Here is a 22,774-nt window from a genome sequence, read left to right as displayed (position 1 = left end):
ACATGGAGTTTCAGAGTTCTTATGACTCAAGTCACTTCTAGAGGAGATGGGTATTACACATGATAAGCCCTTAATGCTTTACTGTGATAATCAGGTTGCGATCAACATAGCTCACAGCCCAATTCAGCATGACAAAACAAAACATATTGAAGTTGATTGGCATTTTATAAGTGAAAGGGTAGCTTCCGGGGAAGTTTTCCTTCCTTTTCTTGCCTCAGAGCAACAATTAGCAAATGTTCTAACCAAGGGTGTCCCCAAGGCAAAGTTACAACATTGTGTAAGCAAGTTAGGCATGATTAATATCTATGCTTAGCTTGAGGGGGAGTGTAGAGATAATGGGCCGAATAAGCCTTAGTTTCTTTGTTTTTCTTTAACTTGTGTTTATGATCTGTTATTAGGCAGTGGGCCTTAGTTATAGGCATGTTTTCTTGTTTTTTATTGTTGTCTTTAGTGATAGACGCCCTACTAAGGGCAGTCATGTAATTGTCCTTATTATTTTACAACAAAGAATAAAAGAGATCATTGGGGGCTGAAGAGAGTTTTTTTAACAACTCTCTCTTCTTCCTTTTCTTCCATCTTCTTCCTCCACTTCTCTCTCTTCAATCTCCTTTTCTCCTATTTCTTTTCTTTTAATTCAAATTATTGCAGGCATGATTTACAACTAAATACTTGGTATATCATAGGTTAATCCTATTATTTATTAAAATATATTACATAAAATATTAATTAACCTCTTTCCATGTGGACATTTCCGTTCTTAAAGCAGTCTACACGGAAAATAGGTTTACTTTGTTTTCAAAAAATCAGGAATTAAGGTCTACTGGACAAGTGAACATGGTGGAAGAGGGTAAGGTGTACAAGTATACTTTACATGTGGCTGATGTAGAGGTCTATTAAATGGATGGTGTGTATCTGCATTGTGATTATTTTGTGTGGCCGAGGACTAGTCCTTCAGGCTTCAAAGCAATTAAGTCAAGAAGAACCTCTTTTGATATATCTATGCCCAATAATCTAAAACTAGCAACTCAAATCATGCAATGTTTAAGGTTGAATAGAAATTTGGTAATGGGTTCTAGAAAAATATTTTATGTGCATTTTAATTAATAAAGAAGTGTTTGAGGACTATAAAGTATTTTAAGAAAATGGTTTGAAAAAAATTATTCAGAATTTGTTTTATAGTGTTTTATAGTGTAGGTATAAGATATGAGAAGTAAAAATAAATAATGAAAATGACCAATATTTAATTAAAATAAACAAAAATCCGTACAAAAAAACAAAAGAATAAAACAACTTTCCCCATAACTCATAAATAGCTTTACATCAATTGTACAATTATAGTTATCCAATTTTACCATATGTTAAGAGTGTGGTTACCCAAACGTTTTTGGAGTGATGTTGTGCTTACATCTTGCTTCCTTATTAATCAGATGCCCATGTCTATTCTTGAAGGTCATTCTCCCTTCTCTGTTTTCTTTCCTACCTTGTCTTCTTTTCCTCTTGCTCCTAGGGTTTTTGGGTATGTGTTTTGTCCATAATCTTGGACCTGGAATGGACAAATTAGATGCACAATCCACTAAGTGTATCTTTCTTGGCTATTCTAGGATTCAAAAAGGGTGTAAGTGTTATAACCCCATTCCCGACGTTCTCCTTCACCCCCACTTCCAGTTCCAGATGAGTACCCCATTCCTCTTGTTCCAGTTGTGACCAAGTCTTTGCCTCCAGTGCAACTCCCTATTTGAATGACCACCCATCCGGAAAGTGTATACACATCAACATGTACTGGCTCCTCCAACTTCTTCACCTTCAACAAATTCAGCAGTTGTTCCCACACCAGCCTTGCCCCCTATCTCTAACCATGATCTTCCCATGCCTTGTGGAAAGGTAAACGTAGTTGCACTCATCATTTATAATTATGTTTCTTTTTCTCACCTTTCTACCTCCTATGAATAGTTTGTTTATGTTCCTAAGGATGTCCAGAAAGCTCTTGCCTCTCTAGGGTGGCACCATGCAATGGAAGAAGAACTTCCAACTTTGACTCACAATCATACATGGGATCTCACCATGCTCCTTCATGACTCTCCAGGTTGTAAGTGGATATACACTGTCAAGTATTTACCCGATGGTAGTGTAGAGCGGTTGAAAGCTCGATCGATTGCAAAAAATTATTCCCAATTGTATGGCTTTGACTACATAGACTTTCTCTCATGTTGTTAAGATTGATCTAAATCATGTTTTGATCTCTTTAGCTGCTATGTATGATTGGCGTTTGTTTTACCTTGATATCAAGAATGCCTTTTTACATGGTGACCTTCTTGTGGAGGTCTATATGGAGCAACCACCAAGGTTTGTTGCTCAAGGGGAGGATGGTAAGGTTTAAAGACTCAAGAAGGCCATTTATGGACTTAAATAGTCCCCCTGTTCATGGCTTGGTAGACTCAATGAAATGGTAAAAAAATTTGGCATGAAACAGTGTCGGGTTGATCATTCAGTATTTAACTATGATTCAAGTGCTAGGAAGATTTTATTTGTGGTATATGTAAATGACATTGTTATTATCGGCAATGACAGGTAGGGATTGATAGGTAGAAGACCTTTCTGCATGAGCACTTTCAAACAAAGGATCTTGGTAAATTAAGGTATTTCTTGAGGATAGAGTTAGCAAGGTCTAAGCATGGTATTAATCTTGTCATAGGAATTATGTCCCTGATCTATTGGAGGAGACAAGATTTTTGGGTGCTAAACCAACCGAAATACCCATGGAACCAAATGTCAAGTTTAGTAGTGATGTAGTGAGGAGTTTGAAGACCCTGGAAGGTGCGGGAGGTTGGTGGGTAAATTGAACTACCTAACCATTACTCAGCCAGATATCTCATTTGCAATTAGTGTGATGAGTCGGTTTATGCAGAGCCCTCGGGTTCCACATTGGAATGCAGTTTTAAGAATAGTAAGTTACTTGAAAGGAGCTCCAGGTTGTGGCATGTTATGTAAGAGTGGAGGAAGTCTTGAGTTAGAAGGATACATAGATGTTGATTGGGGCCGGTTCAATATCTTGCAAGAGATCTACTATAGGGTATTGCACCTTTCTTGGGGGCAATTTGGTGACATGGAAGAGCAAGAAGCAAACTGTGGTGGCAAGAAGCAGTGCAGAAGCTGAATATAGAGCCATGGCACACACAACATGTGAACTAGTGTGGTTGAGGAATCTCTTACAAGAGAAGGGGTACTCAATTGATACTCCTATGAAATTCATAAAAAATAAAAAAAATTGATACCCCTATGAAGCTACAATGTGACAACCAAGCTGCAGTCCACATTTCTTCCAATACAGTTTTTTCATGAGAGAACAAAACATATAGAAGTTGATTGTCAAATTGTGAGAGAGAAGGTGCTCGGTGGAGTGATATGTACTGCATACGTAAAGAAAAGAAGCCACTAGGCAGACTTGTTCACCAAAGGATTGAGTCGGAGAAGAGTGCATTACATATGTAACAAGCTGGGACTATATGACATATACTTACCCACTTGAGAGGGAGTGTTAGAGTCGGCCGTAGAGGGGTAGTTTGGTCATTTATCTTTATGTTAAGAGTGTCGTGTAATTTCTGTTTTAGTCTAATTTAAGTGTTGCGTCCCAAACTTAAATAGGGGCACAACTATCTTTGTGCTTTTAATTAGAAACTTATAAATAAAACCTATCCAACTAGAGAGTTTTCTCTGAGTTCGAACCAGCCTTTTTTTCTCCTCTTCTCCTTTCTCTCTTCTCTCTTTTTCTTCTGTTATTCTATACTTGAAACTGGTATAGATATGAATTTTATCACCATACAATCAAAATGAAAAGTAAAAGTGCAAAATTTGAGAAAAAAGACTTTTAAACCTGAACATCCTGCACAGACTAAACCAAACCCACCCAAGCCCATCCCAAATTCCCAAGTTGTGTTGTGTGAGAAAGGAGAGGAGGTCATTGTGAACACTGAGGTTAGAGGACTCCTGGCCTCCATCTTTCCTATATATAATACAGACAGATTTGGTTATTTAGGTGGCATTAGGACATGGAAAACTGACATTTCTTTAGATTATATTACATAAAATGCTAGGTTATATTCTAGATTATGAAAAACTTGGGGACACAGATATGGATGCCTGTGCAAAGGGGGGCAACTTGGGCTGGGTTCACCTACCCAACCCAAAATAAAGTGGAGTTAGGTTAGGGTTAAGGCCTCAGGCAACTTCAAACTGACGTGTGTGTGTGTGTGTGTGTGTGTAATGCACCAAAAAAAAAAGTTTGAAGGGTAGGATATATTGGTGTCACATAAGTATAGTGCTTTGGAAACACAGTAACGTTTTTAGAAACTGGACCAAGGCATTGGTTAGGATTGATTATATCTGCTTGGAGGCCAGTTGAATTAAGCTTAGGGTTGGGGGTTCAATGTCTAGGATTGGGCTAGGGTTGACCTTAACCAGACCTAACCCTGCACCCGTTGCTATGCAGCAAAGGGATCTAAACAACCTAGGAATTTACAAATGGCAGCTTAGGGGGTTACAGAAAGTACTCCCACAGTCATGCCAATTTCTCATTTGTCAAGTTTCAATTGTGGATCCACATTCTTCTTCTCTGGGGCAATTTGTCCTCTCAAAATTTTGAAAAACATAATGTTACTTGGAGAAAAGATCCAACAAATTATGGGGTTTCTAAACCAGGAAGTAATGGGATATAGGGACCCATCTAGAAAACTTTTATCAATTACTATACAAGGATTTTCTTTCTTTTGTTTCTTTTAGTTAAAACCAAATAAACTAGAACTCTGCAAAATTTAAGTTTGTTGATGTGCATCTTCCATTATTAACATGGCTTAAGTGCTTGCAGGTTTTTACTTGTTTGTGTGTACATTTTCCCTTTCTGTTAATCATATCCCTTTCTGATTTCATATCACTAACTGTTTTAGATAACTGAAAGTGTCTGACATTGCAGGTGCTGGCAATCAAGGCAACGTTTGAGAAAAATCTTAAAGATTTATATCTCTGTTATTTAAAGTCCGCAAAACATGGGGACTTTGGTCTTTGTCGTTTCTGGGGGTATCTTAATTATAATGACTATTATTCAAACATATTTGGTGATGGGATAATCCATTTTGCACCTTGAGCCATTTATTTTCTAAGTTCTGAGAAAGCTTAAGAAAAGGCTTTGTTTGCCATCTTCCATTGGAACAGGAGGCAAGACAGGTCAGTGTGACCTGCTAAATCACTTACTGCATTTAGCTTGGTGAGCACTTATCTGAAATTGAGAGTTACTCCATTGAGTCAATAGAAGGGATCTTTTTTTCTGGAACAAGAGCGTACAGTATGTGACCTTCTCAAGTATTCCCTGATCAGCATGGTTGTGAGCAAATTAAGAGTTATGTATCATATGAATCTGCCTGAGTAAATAATGAAGCAACAGGAAGGGATGAGTCTTTAAACTACCATTCTTGGTTTCATGTTTTGTTAGTGGGCAGTCTTTGCAGAAATTCTCACCTTTCACATGCACATCTGAAATATGTTTTAGTCATATGGGGTCCTGGTTCATGAAAACTCAAACATCAAAATGTTCCCAATTTATTTTCATTAATGCGGTTCCTTTTAGCCCAGTTTTATTTCAAGATGTGCTATGTTAGGTGTTTGGTTCTGGGAAGTATGGGGTGCATGTCTGCTGAGTATCAGCCACACACTGATAAGATGGAACCAATTGTAATTTGGGTCTCATTGAGATGGTCTGATCATTGGGGTTGTGGAGTTTACCTTTTTTTTTTTTTTTTGAGAGACAAGGTAGATGCCTCTTGGGGGAAAGTGTACTTCTAAGAAGATTTGGGGCTGTGGAGTTTACTAGTAACATTACAAGTGAGAATTCCATACTAGTGAGGTTTGTATTATTGCAAGATTGTGGTCAGAGGTGCAATCTGCAGTCTTAAAGGAATATGCCATTACTTGTACTAAATTGCACCTTCTACAGTATATAATTGTAAAGTTGTATAGCAATAACAACAGCAGTGATGTATCTTGGTGCTTTCAGTTTGGCCTTATGTTGCTTAATTTAATGCAACTTTTTTTATTTGACTTCCTTGCCTTTATTCATCCGCCAAATGATAAAAAATGAGGGTTGGCACATAAGTCTCATATTTTCTTGATTTTTTATGGTTTCCAGAACAGTGTTTTCAACTGTCATTCACCCACTTCGGATTGAATTTGGATTAGCTGAACGCTGTAGCTGTTCGGTGGGCTGGGAAAGTATATGGGGCCCACAGTGAGAAATTAAAGTATTGTGTTCAACTAATCCTTCCCTGGATCTGCTAACCACAAATTGTTCCCACATCCCCCTACCCATTGAACGCCACTTCTATGTATCGGGAACATCTCCCCGTGAATGACAAGATATTCCCAATACACAGTTGTAATCCGGATGTGTAAAGAGCTCGTGGGTAGCAGATCCAAGCCCTCATTCGCCGGACTATTTATTATATTACAAAAAACTGTTAACATGGTCAATTAACTGTAACTGTCTACCCGGTAGAACTATTGACCCATCTGACCCATTCAAAGGGTTGCCTCTAGTTTGAACCATCTTCTCTTCCGCCCTATGCCAAGCCAATTCAACTACCCCCTTATTATAATCATGGTGCCGGAGCCACATGGTTTCAAATTTGAACAAGTTTTTAGCTATAAGCCTATAACATCATAATCTATATGACTATCAATAAGCAAGGCACCATAAATAATCAGGCTGAATCGTCTAAAGATAAGTGAGCACCGCTTTAGAGAAAAGACTTGCACTAGTCAGCACTTGCCAATGCTTAATCAGGTTTACAAACAAATTCGGAATATTCTCATAGATGTCATTTTGAATCGTTGTTGACCCAGATGGTTGAATCATCAACCTGTTCGACTCAAATAGTGGTTTTGGTTTAATAAGGAAGCAGAGGAGATTGAGAGATGGGGAGGGACAGAGACAAGAATGATCTCAGATCTGGGATCACTGAGATTCCAGAGAGAGAGAGATTGAGAAAAATTACAGGAAAGCAAGATTGGAGCGGAGAGATCAAATCTCAGATCTGAGATCAGAGACAGATACGAATGGTTGCCACTGCGTTTCAGTTGCTGCTATCATCGCTGTTGTCATCACCAATGAACGTTGGATCCTCCTCTTTTCCTCCTTCTCCCTCTTTCCTTCATTTCATTTCTTTTTCTCCTTCATTCTTTTTTTCTCTCTCCTTCCTTTATTTCTTTCCTTTCTTTCTTTCTTTCTTTCTTTCTTTCTTCTTTCTTTCTCAACCAACCACATATGTCTCGATCTCTTTTCTCATAAAAGACTAAAAGAGTAATGAATATTTGCCTTAATATTCCAATCTAATCAAACCACCTGAACCGTTCAACCCAGACAGTCGAACTGCTGACCTGGGAATCAGTGGCCACAGCAGTTCTGTTTCCAAGTTGGTTTTTAAAACATTGCTCCTTACTGCTCTACTATGGCTTTTAACATCAATAATCTCTGGCCTTCCCATGGGGATCCTGATCTTTCAAGATTGTTTTGTAATGAAACATTCTTCAGCTTGTAAAAACCTCTCTTCTAGAGATATGAGCTATAATTGTGAGAAATATATACCTAGGACATCAAAGTGAAAATATGACCACTTCAACTAACCAAAATCAGGCATCACTACCTCTGGTTCTCTCTACACCAAGAGCCCATTTGGGTGGCTTCTGTACTGATTGAGTACATTGAGTGAACTGCTTCAGAGAAGCTACTTGAGATAGCTCACCAGAGTCGATTATGTGGCTCATTTAAGCCTACTTTAAGCTTTCTAGATTTTTGTCAAAAACAGCTTTATTGTATCCCAGGTTTCTCAGCTCATGTAGTGCCATACACCACTATGTGAAAACCCTCCCAAATGGGCACCAAAGAAGACTATGCATTGATTTCTACATCAGTTTAGTCACTACTCACTAGTGTATGAACACATACTATGCACATGTGCAAGGATAAAGCAATAAGTTGACATTATATAATCAAATTAATTTTTTTGACAGACAAGTATCCGCTTTATAATAGTGTAGATATCCAACTTTCCTTCTTTGTCTCTCAAATCTCAACCACCAATATAGTCTCCTATGATTAGCAAATTAATCTCAACCATCCAGATGGTGCATCAAATTTTCAGCCACCAAAACTTTCTCTACCTTTTGAAATTCATATGGACAAGAGGATGACATGGACAGGACCAAAGCATATTATCTTTCCCTCAGTTTCTCACCCACTTTGAGTGAGAAAGAAGAAACATAAGGTTTATACAAATATATAAGAGAAATGGCAAAATGGTCCCATAAATTAAGAGAAGGGTAGTTTGGGGATTTAGAACTGTTTAATACACAGCCACATGAAAATGTTTTTTTCTAAATTAACTGATGGAATATTAACAGAGGGGCAAACTGTTGGAATCTAAAACTTGTGGGGGAGAGAGTAGTCACTGTTTAAGAAGGGTGAAATGGACTTGATAAATTGTCTAGGTAACTGGTCTACCAATCCAACCAGCATTGGACTAAGGGTTGAAAACATTGCTCCTACCTTTTAATATTCCATCTTTAGTCTTAACACTCTCCTCTGTTACCATTCCTATTGCCACCCCTCCTCTTTCCTACAGTCATCCCTCTCTTGATTTTCCTTCAAAAACGCATATAGAAGGGAATATGGCCAATTTTATCATTTTTTACTTTCCTAACCATGCAAAGAGTAGGGTAGTTAATTAGTATGGAAAATTAGCAGAGAGTACGGGTGATCATTCTTGGCCCATTCTTGGCCCAGTCCAGCCCAGCCCACAAAATTTTGTGCCAAGATTAGGCCCAACTCCTCAAGCCTGGCCCACAATATATATTATATATTTAATAACATCAACAACAACAATATATATATATATATATATATATATATATATATATAAATTATGATAACAACTATTATTATTATTATTATTATTTTATGTATTTCATTTCTGTCACAAATAAAAATAACTTTTATTTTAACAATTATTTTTATTTAATATGATGAATATATAACATTAGAAATGTTCCCAAATGTTTTCAACAAAATTCTATACTTTTTTCATTTTTGTGTTCTATCTTTTTAAATATTTATATATTCAATTATGACATCATGAGTTTCTTTGAAAAGTTGGATCATTGACCCACCATCCAAAGAAGAAAATAGTTTTGTTTTTGGATTAGTTTTGAATTATATATTTCAGCTACATTACATAAATAATTTTTACTTATTACACTTAATTTTTGTTTGACATAATCAATATATAATTTTTATATATTCTTTTGATTACTAATACTTTTTTTATTTTTTCAAGATTTATTATTTAACTTTCATATCATCAATTAATCCATTTTGACCCAAACGACTAACCTACCACCCAAAAAGGAAAATAGTTTGACTTTTAGGTTGACATTAAATTTTTTTTAGCCCTAAATATCCTTGGTGGAGGGGTGGCCACTGTTTAATTTTATTAATATGCACAAAAGAACTCCTATGGGGGAGGGGAATATAAAAATCTTATCCTTCTAAAAATCTATACAAGGTGTTCTATACACTCATAAATCTATCCAAGGAACACAAAAGAACTATATACTCCAGAGATAAGAGAACCCTAGACGATCATTGTGGAATGCTGCCCGAGCCCTCGGGGATAGACTATGATGAGAGAAGTAAACCATGTCATGAGTTGCACCACACCCCTCATTTACCAGCATGTCGGCCACTAAGTTTGTTTTTCGGTAGCAATGGGAAATGGTGAAGTTTACTTGTTGTAACAAGACTGGGATTATCTACAACTCATACCAAAATGACCACGAATGTGAAGAACCCTAAACCATGTTAACCAAGGAGAGATTATTTGAGTAAATAAGTAGGTTGGTTATTCCCATGGAACAAGCTAGTTGTAGACCATCTCTAAGAGCTTGCATTTCAGCCTTCATGTTGTTCACTTGCCCATAAAATTTGGAGAAAGCACATAGGAAATTGTTGGAAGAATCCCAAAATATTATACTTCTTATGTATAATACTTATATTTGTTCAATATAATGAATGTATAATATTAGACATATACCCAATATTTTATTTTTTATAAATATATAACATTAGATATGTGCCCAAAATTTTCTCTATTTTTTTATTTTTGTGATTCTTTGCATTTTCTATTTTTAAAAATTTATTATTTGACTATGGCATCATTTTATTTCTAAGTTGATTCTAAATTTGCATTCCATTTTCATCATTAATAAAAATAGTTCTTAAATTCTATACTTATTTTTAGTATAATGAATATACAATATTAGAGATATGTCTAATTCTTTTTTTTATTATATATTTTTATTTATTTTTTTATTATTTATTTATGACATTATTTATTAACCTATTTGACCTAAAATGGTTAAATTGCTTACCCACCACCAAGAGGGAAGAAAATTGTTTTATTTTCAACTTACTTTTCTAAATATTTATTTTTATACTATTAAAATTAAATTTGTGGATTTAGTCAATAGAATTTAATAATAAAAAAAATATATCTTAAATATAGGATTTAATGAGAGAATAGGAAAATAGTTTTATTTCCAATTGGTTTTAAATTTTACACTCCATTTCCATCATTAATAAAAACATTTCTTATTTATCATATTTATTGTTGTTTCATGTGTCAAATATATGATGTTAAAAATGCTCCCATTTTTTTTAATTTCTATATTTTTTTATTTTTTTATTTAATTATGGCAACATGGATTAACCATTTGATCCAAAAGGGTTTAATTTCTTTCCACCACCTAGATGAAAACATTAACTTTTTCAGGTAAATTTTAAAAGCACAAGTTTGTATGTTATTGAAATTATTAATTTATTATGCATGGATTTAATTAATAGAATTTAATGACAAAAAGAAATAAAAATGTCTTAAAAATACATTAAATGTTGGATTTAATGAAAGGGAATTGAATGCATTGAATATCTAAAAGTTACCTCTTTTCAATTCATTTAATATCAATAACTGATTACCATATTTGCCCTTATTTTTATCAATAAATTTAAATAACGAGAGGTAAATTTAGTCCTCTAAAAAATTCAAAAATATTCTTGTATATATAGATATATATATACTTTTGTTTGAGTAAAATACCCCAACGTTTAATTTGGTCCCTCTCTACTTATATGGATTGAAATATAGTTTAAATAACTACTTTTCTCTTCAATCAAGTCCGTTGCATTAAGCCTTATATTTAAAATATTAATTCCCATTAACATTCATTGAATCTTATTTTGACAAAAATAGCCCTATTTATGGATTTGGTCCCTCTCTGATTTTGACATCACAAAATGTAATTTGAATTACTACATTTTTCGTCATTCAATTCCCTCTCATTAAGTCTTATATTTAGGGTATCAAATCTCATCATTTCATTGCATCTTATATTAATTAACCATATTAGATAAGTGTGATAAAGAATAACTTTTTCATTGATGATAGAAATAAAATACAAATTTCAAACCAACCCAAAAATGTAGTTTTATTTTGGTGGTGAGTCAACAATTCAAACTTTTTTAAATAATAATAATAATAATAATAATAATAATAATAATAATAATAATAATAATAATAATAATAATGATGATAATATACACAAAAGTAAATATACAAAAATTATAAAAAAATATATATTTTGACGCATCTCTAATATTGTATATCTATCATATTAACAAAAATAAGTGTGACAAATAAGAATAATTTTTATAGACATAAAAATATACAAAATTTATATAAACTTTAGAAACATATTATCTAATATCATCATTATAAAAAAGTGTCACATGCAAAGCACAAGAACACTTATTAATTACTATGAAACGTGTGAATGAGAGTGATAATTTTGTTTGACTAAAATACCACAAGTTTCTGCCTCTAATTGTAAGGGCATAAATGTAATTTTTACAACTTTTCTACTCATTCAAGTCCCTCTCATTCTTATATTTAAGGAATTAGCTCTAATAACATTTATTGAATTCTATTTTTGACTAAAATATCACTTTTTAATTTGGTCTCTCTCTAATTGTGAGGTCACAAAATGTAATTTTAACTAGTACATTTTTATTCATTCAATTCCCTCTTATTAAGTCTTATATTTAGGTATTAACTCATTCTTTTATTGAATCCTATATTAATTAATCATATTAAAGAAAAATAAGTGTGACAAAGAACAATTGTTTTTATTGATGATACAAATAAAATACAAATTTAAAACCAACCCAAAATTGAGTTGTTTTCCTATTTGGTGGTGAGTCAACAAAATGTGTTAACCATTGATGTCATAGTTAGATAATAATGATTAAAAAAGATAAAAATACAAAAAAAAATGTAGAAAACATCTGAGCCCTTAACTAATATCATATACTCATCATATTAAACAAAAAGTGTGACAAATAAGAATAATTGTTATAGGCATAGAAATATATATATATCAATTTTTGAAAACACATTATTTACTATCATCATTAGGGATGAATATATATATATATATATATATATCAATTTTTGAAAACACATTATTTACTATTATCATTAGGGATGAAACTTGGACAGGTTTAACCCAAGCCCTACTCGACCCAACTTGAGCTTTTGCATGGGTTAGGCCTGAATTTTCAAGCTATGGGTTCATTGGGTTGGGCCTAGGCTAAAATACTCAAGCCTGACCCAACCCGATCCCACCTGAGAAAATGCATACATATGCATATTATATTTCTAAAATATCTTTTTTCTAGGGTAAAATATAAAAATCTCACTCGAGTTTTTTTGAAAATCATAAAAATCTCCACATGTTTTGTTTAAAACAAAAACCTTCCCTATAGTTTTTAAAAAATGTGCAATTACCTCCCTTCCATTATCTTCCTAGACAGAAAATGCTAAATTAATAAATATATTTTTTGAAATACCTGTTTTACCCTCCATATTATTTGGGTTCTATAGCTTGGTGTTTCTCTCACCAATGGAGATGTCAGGAAGAATACGAGTTATGAGAGAGAGAGAGAGAGAGAGTACTCGTATCTCTTCCTAAACCAATAATATTAATACTAAGGGTAGAAGTGGTATTTTAAAAATAAATGCATAATATTAGTATTTCTTGTTTAAAAACATAATGGAAGGGAGGTAGTTGTAGACTTTTTCAAAACCATAAGGGAGGCTTTTGTCTCAATCAAAACATAGGCGAGGTTTATATGATTGTTAGAAAACCTAGGGGAGGCTTTTTATATTTTACCCTTTTTTCTAATTATACGAACATGTGCATATGTATAAAGTTTGTAAATGTATATTTGTAAATGAAATTTGTACATATTTTCAAATGATTTTACTCTTAAATTGGGTCAAAAAGCCATTAAAAGATGAATACATAAAAATATTTACATAAGTTCTTTGAAGCCCGCCCAACCCACCCAAGTTGCACCCCTAATCATCCTCATCACTGCCACGTACAAAGTACATGCCCACTTAAGTATGTGTGTGTGTATGTGTGTGTCATGATTTTGAAAACCAGACCAAACTAGACGATCAGACCAGTTAACTCAAGAACTTGACCAAACCAGATGGTTAAATGGTTTTGGTGTCTAGTTTTGAACCCCAAAACCATCCGACTAGGGTTTGGACCAGATGGTCAGACCATTGGACCTATGAATAAGTGGCCAAAACAGTTTGATTTATATATAACATAATATGTTTAATTATAAAATATCATAGTATATATTATATATAATAAAACATATATGATATATATATACATATATTACAAATTATATATACAAAAATATTTCATTTTAATTTATATTAAATATTGTATATAAAAATTTTAATTTATATTACACATTCATGAATCAATCCACTCTTAGGCCTTGAAACAACACTTCGGCCTATTTCACTTGGTCAGGTAAATATATCCAAATTCCTACGCAAAATTTGGATTTATTTGAACTTTCTTAGTGTATCTATGCATATCCAAAGCATATATGTCTCTTAAAATTGCACTTCTGAGACTTTGAACCTTGCTAATAAGCCTGTAATGTACAGATTTTACAAGATCTCTGGTGATAGTATTCAATATTTATGATCTTGACAACCTACTGAGAAAAACACCTTTCGAAATATTTCCTACAGAAACAATAAAATGGGATCCAATCTTTGGACTTCCGGTTAGAAGAGAAAACATAGCCAAGTGCCTAAAGATGCAAGCACTGGGACAACCCACAGATTATTTTCACTGCATTAGTTCCAGAAACATATTCATCCTCGACAAATGGAAGAGTCTTCCACACTTTCAATTTCATAAAGTCATTCCCTTTTCCTGCAGTAATCAAAATATAACTTGAAAATCTATGCATTTTGAACACATTTGATAGACAAAAATGAAGATCCCACCTTCAAGAATGTTTTCTTTTTCCATGCAAATGGCAGCATAATGGGAATTGGCCAGTTCCAAGAGTCCAAATTGCCAATTGTTTGAAAGGCTCTTGGGATCATCAAATGCTTCTACAAGTATTTCAGATGCCTGAAATTATAATAGAGATGGTAGGAATATAGAGACTGACAAATTAAAGCACCAATTTATAAAGATAAAGCTAACCCGTGCAAAAAGAAATATTGTTGGATGATTGGGCCTTTTATTTTAAGATCAGAGTGGATCCAGATTTTTCCAATTATATAACAGATTTCCCATTTTAAATATGTACTAGAAAATCAAATCAGATCCAAATAATGAACCAAGCCATTGATCAACCTAATATTGTAGAATCTTGTCATGTATTCTCTTTTACAAGGAGAGATCGGCCTACCTCAGAAATTAGATCTGTAGGAACTTGCAAGCCATCGCTCCTAGTAGCCCTGAAGCGGATGGTAAATGTCTTGAAAGGTGCAGCCGAGAAGCCCCTCCCCAGTGCTTTTACATAAGCCTCCTGGCAGTGAAACACAACTTTGTAAAGCAGTCTTGAAAGTAGAAATTAGAAAATTGGCACCTCTTTGAGGAAATGTACATATTAGCAATCTTACTGATTGAAATCATGTCATTCAACCATATGAAAATGTTCTTTGGCTTCTACTTCATATCAGAGTTCCTAAAAGAATTCTAGAATCTAAATTATTGAGAAGTGGGCCAATTGAGTAATTGGGCCCTTAGCAGGCTTTATTTGTTTTCTTCTTACTGCACCATTTTGTTTCCACCTACTTAGGAGTATTCTAGTCCTTTCACCATAACTTGTTACACATCCATATAAGCAATAATACATGCACCCAAGGAAGTTTCACCTTCTCATTCATTTCTCTTCTCTCTCTACCTCTCTTCTACTGGTTCTACTTGTTTAAATCTTCATATTTCATGTCTGTTCTATACTATCCTCACAATCATCACCAAGCCTTATCCCAACTACATGGTGTAAGAGCATTGTCATACATAACACCACCCACAAGTGTCAACTACTGTGCAAACTGGATAAATCGAGCCAGTTAGAGCAGACCTAGGTGCGAAGAACCAAATCTCATGCACCAAAGTGAATCAAGTTCGCATCCCCTCCCCTGTCAGGGCACGTAAGTGGATACACACAGGACCGGGAAAAATACATTTCATAGTACTGCATCCCCCAGACGTGTCAACTAATACTGATTAGCACGCCATCGTCTAATGAGAAAATTTGCCTTGCCAAAAGAATATGATTTTCAAAGAAATGTACACACCATGCATTTAATGAAAAAGAGACTAAAAGACATTTAAAGGAAAAGACAAAAGAAACAAGGAAACAAGAAAATCGGAGTTTCATAAGAGCTCAGGCTTAGTAGCCACAAAATGGCTATAAAAGGGGAACAGATCCCCAAAACAGGTAGAAGACACTTCATTCAGCTTCACAAATAGCAGAACCTCCCAGCCTCGGCCTTCAGTCTCTAATTCCCCCCCCCCCCCCCGCTTCTTCCCTCCTTTGAGGTTCCACTACCAGCTCCAACACTGGGGCAACCCCAGTCAATCCAGTCTTCATAGCATAGAGGGGAAACCAGCTCACTAGGTGGTTGCACAGTCAACCACCACTTTCAGAGGTTCAGGCAGCCTTACCCTACCAGACCACATTACACATGTTTGGCTAATCTGTTTTATATTATCCTCTTGATTAAATAAGACAAGTTAGTAGTGAAGTCATATTCGGTGCTCTCATGATGAAAGTCATGCAATACTAGGATCAGCAGATTGTACGAGGATTTGAAGTGGCTAATCAATACCAACTTGATTGACTACTTTTTAGAAGATTTCTGGGACCTGTTATGTAGCTCTTGGACATAATCTGATTCTTTACATATCTCTGGCAAGGGCAATTTGTTTTTGTAAGATATGGAGGCATCTGGATTGAGTGTCCCAAGTTTATCCTTTTTGCTTTTCTTTTTAAGGTGAAGTAATTTTATTAAATATAAAGAAACAGATTACAACAGGCCCCAGTTAAGGCACAAGCAGCTAGCGCCTCCAACAGGACAATAACTAAATCAACCATTCCACCGCTCAACAGAGCACATAGTTCTTAAAGGCAACAAGTAAGTCCTTTGTTGCAGATGCCTAGGAACTAATCTTATAACTAGTCACCTTAAGGAGGTCTTACTCAGATTGAACCTATTCTTGATATTCCATTATTCCTTTCAGGCCCCAGGTAAGGCACAGGCAGCTAGCGCCTCCAACAGGACAAGAACTAAATCAACCATTCCACCACTCAACAGAGCACATAATTCTTAAAGGCAACAAATAAGTCCTTTGTTGCAGATGCCTAGGAAATAATCTTATAACTAGTCACCTTAAGGAGGTCTTACTCAGATTGAATCTTCTTGAATATGTGCATTGACATTGTCTGAAGTTGTTTGAGATTTGTTGAACTTTCTAGAAGTGAGGTGAAGCAGGGTGTGGAGACTGGAGTACTGGACTAGAGCTGGGTAGCATGGAGATACCTAGAATGGATTTGTAACATTTTTTGATTTGATGGCACTGATTATTTGGAATTGGCATCATCTATGTGCATTGACATTGGTGGATACGGAAAGCTTGGCTATCTCATGGGGAGTATTGCAAAGCCAGATAGTTCAGAGGCTAGTTATTCTCCCAAACCTCCATCCTTTTTTCGGTTTCCCTCCTCTAGGTTCCCAAAGGAAGTCTCATCAATTTCTCCATTCCTTTCACAACTGCTTTAGGCATATTGAACATAGATGGGTAATACACAGGTAGATTAGCAGCATTAGCCAAACTAAACTTGATCAAAGTTAACCTGTCTTACCTTCTTTTTTTTTCTATCAGCAACACAGAAAAGATTTCATTAATTATGAGAAAACATGATTACAACAAGAAGTTGTGAAAAGAACTAGCTATAGAAGCTTTTCCAAATCAGTACTACATTTGAGCCCAAAACATGTGTTCTATGTACCCCTTGCTTGGCTAAGCTATTAGTAGTCCTCCTCACCCATTTCACTCAGATTAACATGTACTATGACAGCCATTTGAATTTTCTGAATTCATTCCTCAAATGCCATGCCACCCCCTCCCTTTTAACCAGCCACTTAACCACAGTTTTAGAATTTCCCTCAATAATCAGCCTATTAATACCCAGTTCTTTTGCCTTCTCAACCCCAAAAACTGCAGCCAAAAACTCTGATCTTGCCACATCACCCTGCTCCACAGGGCCAGATTATAAAGCAATTATGTTACCCTCTTCATCCCTAATGGCTCACCCAATACCTGAGGGGTCTGGGTTACCCAAACAGCTCCCATCAAAACTCAGATTCTTCCAACCATTTATTGGGGGAGACCAAACCTCAACAGATCTTTGTCTTGTAGTTGAGGATGCAGCAATGATACCCCAAGCTCTGAAGAAATCTTCAATCTTGAAATCCAAAAATAGCTTCAAACTTTTTGCGCAATATGACTCTCAATGTTACAGTTTCAACCAAGGCTTCCTTGCTTCGTTCTTTCTCTTCAAATATTCTTGCATTTCTTTCCTCCCACAGTCCTACCCCTCTTTTTTGTACAGCTAATGCTAGTAGGGCTAAACAAACCCTCCAACCTATCAGGAGAAGACCAACTGCATCCAAAGAGAGAAGTAAACCAATCCCAAAGAAAGCTAGTAAACGGGCAAGAGATAAGAAGATGAATCACAATCCCACCATTCAACTTGCAAAGAACACACCAATTGGGAGACAAACACCAATTTGGTCTCTTCCTTTGAAGTAGATCAAAGGTATTAATGTTTCCATGAAACACTTCCCAACAGAAAGCACTAATTTTAGGGGGAATGGGAAAACACCAAATTTCCATGACTGGGAAAGAAGAGGAAGAAGCTGCAACCAGAGGATGACAAAAGGACTTGCAAGAGAACTCCCCATCAGAATTAGGACCCCATACTCTAGAATCCGAGCCACCTTCACACAAGAAAACTGAATTCAGCAAGCTCCAAAGATCAGTCATCATAGAAAGTTCAGATTCTCTAAGGCTCCTAATGAAGCCAAAATTCCAATTTAATCCTGCAGAGAAATGGGCCTACCCTTAAACCTGGAAATATCAAAAAGAGAATAGAATTTAATACCCAAAGTGGTATCCCCAATCCACACATCCTCCCAAAACCTGAGTTTTTGAACAGAGGCCAAGTCATACCTGATGATGTAAGAAGGTAGGAAGAAAATCATGGATGGCCTTCCTTGAGGCAGCCAAGGTAGCTCTACGAAGATATCCAACATCCCATCCATTGCTTGATATGCCATGAATACTCGCCACAACCTTGTGCCATAACTTCTCATCCTTTTCCTTTCCTTTGTTGTTTTTGCCTTATTTACTGTTTTAATAAATTTTCTACTCTTATACTTGTATATCAATACATCATTTGAAGAATTCAATGTAATACTTTACCTTTTGCTCAAAATTTTATTCTGTTTGTTGACTGCCATTACAGTTGTTTTTTTACTTTATTACTACCATGTTCGCTATTCTTTTTGAGATTGGATGCCCAAGGGGCATAGTGGCCATTGTAATCCATATTATAACTTTTTGCTACTTCTCCATTCTTTTTTTTTCTAAATCTTCTCTTCGTTCATATAGTTTCTTTTTTTTTTTTTTTTTTTTTTGCTGTTTTTCATTCATTGATTGATTTTAAGCAATCAAGTCATCAAAACACTCCCTATCTTTTTACTAGATCAAAACTGCAAACAATCTCCGAAGCTTCCAGATTCAGAAATCACTGCTTATGATTGAAATGGTTTTATGGTATTTTCCATCACATAGCCGGTGGATTAAGCAATCTTAAAAAATATAATCACTACAAACTTTATTAACTGGAAAAAGAGACTGAACTCACCTTTAGTGTCCATAACTTAATAAACTCTTGTCTTTGAATCTCTGGGTCTAAAATAGCATGCAAGTGTTCAACTTCATGCAAAGAGAAATAACGTCGAGCAAAAGATAATATATCATTCTTTATTTTCCGTTGTTTTTCCTCCACATCAACACCAACCTGAAATTAAAGCAGTGTATGGTTTCACATGAAAAGGAATGATTCAATCAAATTATTTCACAAGGAAATCTAATTTAGAATTTGCACCACAAATGATATGGACCAGAACTGTACCAGCTTATCCACTGTCACACCACAGGCAATCAATGAAGATGTATGAGAAACATTGAAATGCAGTGCTGGTGGAGACCACTCTTCATAATGTCTCCACTCTATCTATTGGCATATATAAAAGCAGTACAGAAGGTGCATCAGATCTGAACTTTGCTTCCAAAGGACTTATTGAAAAAGAAAATGACAAAAAAAAAACATAAAAGATGCTAATGAGGAAATTAATGATAGTTTTTTTTATCAATAACAGAAAACAAGATTACAAACTAAATTCTAGGGAGAGATAAAATGGCTTAACTCTCCCCCAAAGAACTAAAAAGAAATTATAATACTGCCTAAAATAATTGACCCCTACCAACCCCCTGTTTTTCCAAGTTATCAACAAAGGCATTTGCAGTTCTCTTCACCCAATGAACCTGAAATTCCACTCCCCTCAATAACCACTTAACCTCCCTCCTCTCATTAACATAGATCCAGAAACCATTACCCCTCCTTAATCAATTTAGCACTAGCCATGAGTCTCCTTTGTTGAAGATTAATTAGTTTTATGATGTTTTCTGAGTATATGTTTTATGTTAGTTGTTAGATAGGAGGTGCGGACCACAGTAGTTATGTGAGTCCAAATTTTATTATTTTTTGCGTGTTATATATGCTGTTTTATGTTTTGTCGCCCTATAAGGGCATAGTTGTCTTTGTACTATTCTATTATTTTAGTATAAATAATAAGTGAAGGGGGGCGGCCAGATTATTGCTCTCTTTTCTTTTCAACTTCACCTCTTCTCTTCTTCTCCTTCTCTCTTCAAGACACTACTTTCTTTCATATTTTTTTTTATTCAGAAAATTCCTACTCGGTATCAGAGCATCGGCTAGGGTTTCTTGAAGCATTCTCATGCAGCCCAAGATCAGCCGACTGCATGAAGTAGTAAAGGGTTGATTGATTTGCTATAGATTGCCCAGTTCTTGGAATTTTAGGTGGTATCTAGACATCAGGAAGGTGATCTACTGTTTGGCATCAAAATCAGGAAGAACTGGAGTACGGGGAAGAGTCCCAGAAAAGTTGGACTCTTTGTTTTTTATCTGATATTGGGCGCCCAGGTATTGTTAGTTTTCTTTTTATTTTCTGAAGAGGGCGGTTTGGTTTCTGAAATTTACTAGGCCTCCCGGAGCGATCGATTCACTTTTCTCTCTGTTGGGAGGCGTGGAGAGGAGAGAGATTTCCCTCCAGGTAGGGTTTTCTTCTTCCGAAAGGGTTGGTTTTTGTGTGTGTGATATTAAATTATTTTTTGAAGGTCTCCAATCTATTTTTTTCTTACTGTTGAACTATTTGAAGTAAGATGGAGAGTTGGAACACCAAGATGAAATATATCGGTACACTCCAGGATATTCTCAGAAACTCAGAGAGGGCCAGTAGATCTGAGGGCTATCATACACTTTAGGGCGGTACAGTGGCTGAAATCTTTGGAAATATTCACAGATTACACTGTGGATGACATGTTGAGGAAGTGGGGTGAAATTGCAAATTGCACGCAGACCAAGTCAGTAATGAGTGTGGCTTGGACCCCCCCACCTAGTGGATTCTTGAAATTAAACTTTGATGGATGCAGTAGGGGAAACCCGGGACAATCGGGGATCGGGGGTGTTTTTAGAGATGATAATGGGGTCATCTCTGCTATGCTCTCAGGCCCAATTGGAGTGGATGACTCCCTTAGAGCTGAGATATGTGCAGTTATGGAAGGAGCCCGAAAAGCTAAGGAATTGAACATCAGGAAACTTATAATTGAAGGGGATTCAGAAGTGGTGATAGGGTGGCTGACTAAAGATCAAAATGATTTATGGAAGTATAATAATGAGAAGAGGAAATTCAAATGGTTGGTGCGAGAGATGGAAGTTAAGACATGTTGGATTAAAAGATCAGCTAATTCCTTAGCTGGCAGTTTAGCAAAACAAGGGGCAGAAAGGGATTCTTTGTTTTGGGCTAAGCTGGAATGGTAGTGTCTTTGTATCTTTGTATTTTTTCCTTTCGTGAAGTTCTTTGTGACTTTTGGAAGATAAGTGTGTTTGTCTTCCACTTGTAAATTTTCTACTGATGAATTAATGAAAGTGTTATTGATAAAAAAAAATGAAATATATCGGTACTGTGGGACTGGGTGTTAGAGGTAGAAGTGATATTTTTGGGTCAGGGATCATTACTATAGTAAAACCTGATGGTACAAATTATTTGGAGTGGGCACAATCAGCTAAGATGGCTATTGGCGCCCATGGAAAATTAGGGTATCTCACTAGGGAAGAGAAGAAACCTAATACAGACTCTTCCCGATGGGTGCAGGAGAATTACATGGTAATGTCCTGGTTCTATAATTCTATGTTACTTCATATTGCAAAAATATTCCTATGGGTTAATACTGCTATGGAGATTTGAGATGGAGTGATTGAAACCTACTCTTAGAAACAAAATGAAGCTAGAGCCTATCAGTTAACGAATCAGGTGATAAGTATGAAACAGGGAGAAAAACCTCTTGTTGTGTTTCTCCATGCTGAAAACCCTATGGTAAGAAATAGATCACTTAGAAACTGTGGTATGGGAAAGTGTAAATGATGCAACAACCTATCACAGACTGGTAGAGAGGAATAGGGTTTTTGAGTTCTTGGCAGGGCTGAACCCTGAATTCGACATTGCTAGGCAGCATATTCTTTCTAGGGAGGGTGTGATACTCTCTAAAGCCTATGCCTTTGTCTCTGGAGAGGAGAGTAGGAGGAATGTAATGCTGAGACAGCTTGGAATTGACCAGTCAGCTATGGTTGGTACAACAAAACCTAAGCCGAATGGAGACAGGGGAAGTATTGAGACTAGAAGGGAAAATAAGGACTTGGTGTGTGACTATTGCAAGAAGCCTAAGCATACCAGAGACACTTGCTGGAAGCTTCATCCAAATCTTATGCCTGTCCGAATAAGGAACAATAAGGGAAATGCAAATGTAGCCACTACAGGAGACTCTTCGGTCCCTCTTTCCCAAATTGATTGGGAATCCATTGTAGTAGCAGCAGTGGGGACAGAATTGGAGAGGTTTAGACAGCTTATGAGTAAGA

General features: G+C 35.7%; 2 protein-coding genes across 14 annotated transcripts in view; one reads left to right on the top strand and one right to left on the bottom strand.

Annotated features, from left to right (window-relative positions):
• The window catches only part of LOC148871486 (Spc97 / Spc98 family of spindle pole body (SBP) component), a 96,315-nt gene extending 90,235 nt beyond the window's left edge, over nt 1-6,080 (top strand). For all 3 annotated transcript variants that reach the window (XR_016106660.1, XM_088967791.1, XM_088967792.1), the window contains one exon: nt 4,967-6,080. Coding sequence is in view for 2 of the 3 variants with exons in the window: in XM_088967791.1 (XP_088823917.1) it covers nt 4,967-5,137 (171 nt within the window). In the remaining variant the exon portion in view is untranslated. The remainder of the gene's footprint in view (nt 1-4,966) is intronic.
• Nucleotides 6,081-14,069: 7,989 nt separating this feature from the next.
• Nucleotides 14,070-22,774, bottom strand: part of LOC148871483 (uncharacterized) — a 31,244-nt gene continuing 22,539 nt past the window's right edge. For 3 of the 11 annotated variants that reach the window (XM_088972711.1, XM_088972709.1, XM_088972713.1), the window contains exons 7-11: nt 19,691-19,792; nt 19,421-19,576; nt 14,891-15,010; nt 14,478-14,607; nt 14,070-14,403 (exon numbers count right to left, since the gene is read on the bottom strand). In XM_088972711.1, coding sequence (XP_088828837.1) covers nt 14,279-14,403; nt 14,478-14,607; nt 14,891-15,010; nt 19,421-19,576; nt 19,691-19,792 — 633 coding nt within the window. In that variant the 3' untranslated portion in view covers nt 14,070-14,278. The remainder of the gene's footprint in view (nt 14,404-14,477; nt 14,608-14,890; nt 15,011-19,420; nt 19,577-19,690; nt 19,793-22,774) is intronic. The other 8 variants (XM_088972716.1, XM_088972718.1, XM_088972719.1 and 5 more) reach the window with 4 other exon arrangements.

This window comes from Nelumbo lutea, chromosome 2 (assembly GCF_056320005.1).
Source record: "Nelumbo lutea isolate HS-2025 chromosome 2, American lotus-T2T, whole genome shotgun sequence".
NCBI classification, from domain to species: Eukaryota; Viridiplantae; Streptophyta; class Magnoliopsida; order Proteales; family Nelumbonaceae; genus Nelumbo; species Nelumbo lutea.
The sequence above is the reverse complement of the archived record's forward strand: the minus strand, read 5'-3'. Positions and strand labels throughout refer to the sequence as shown.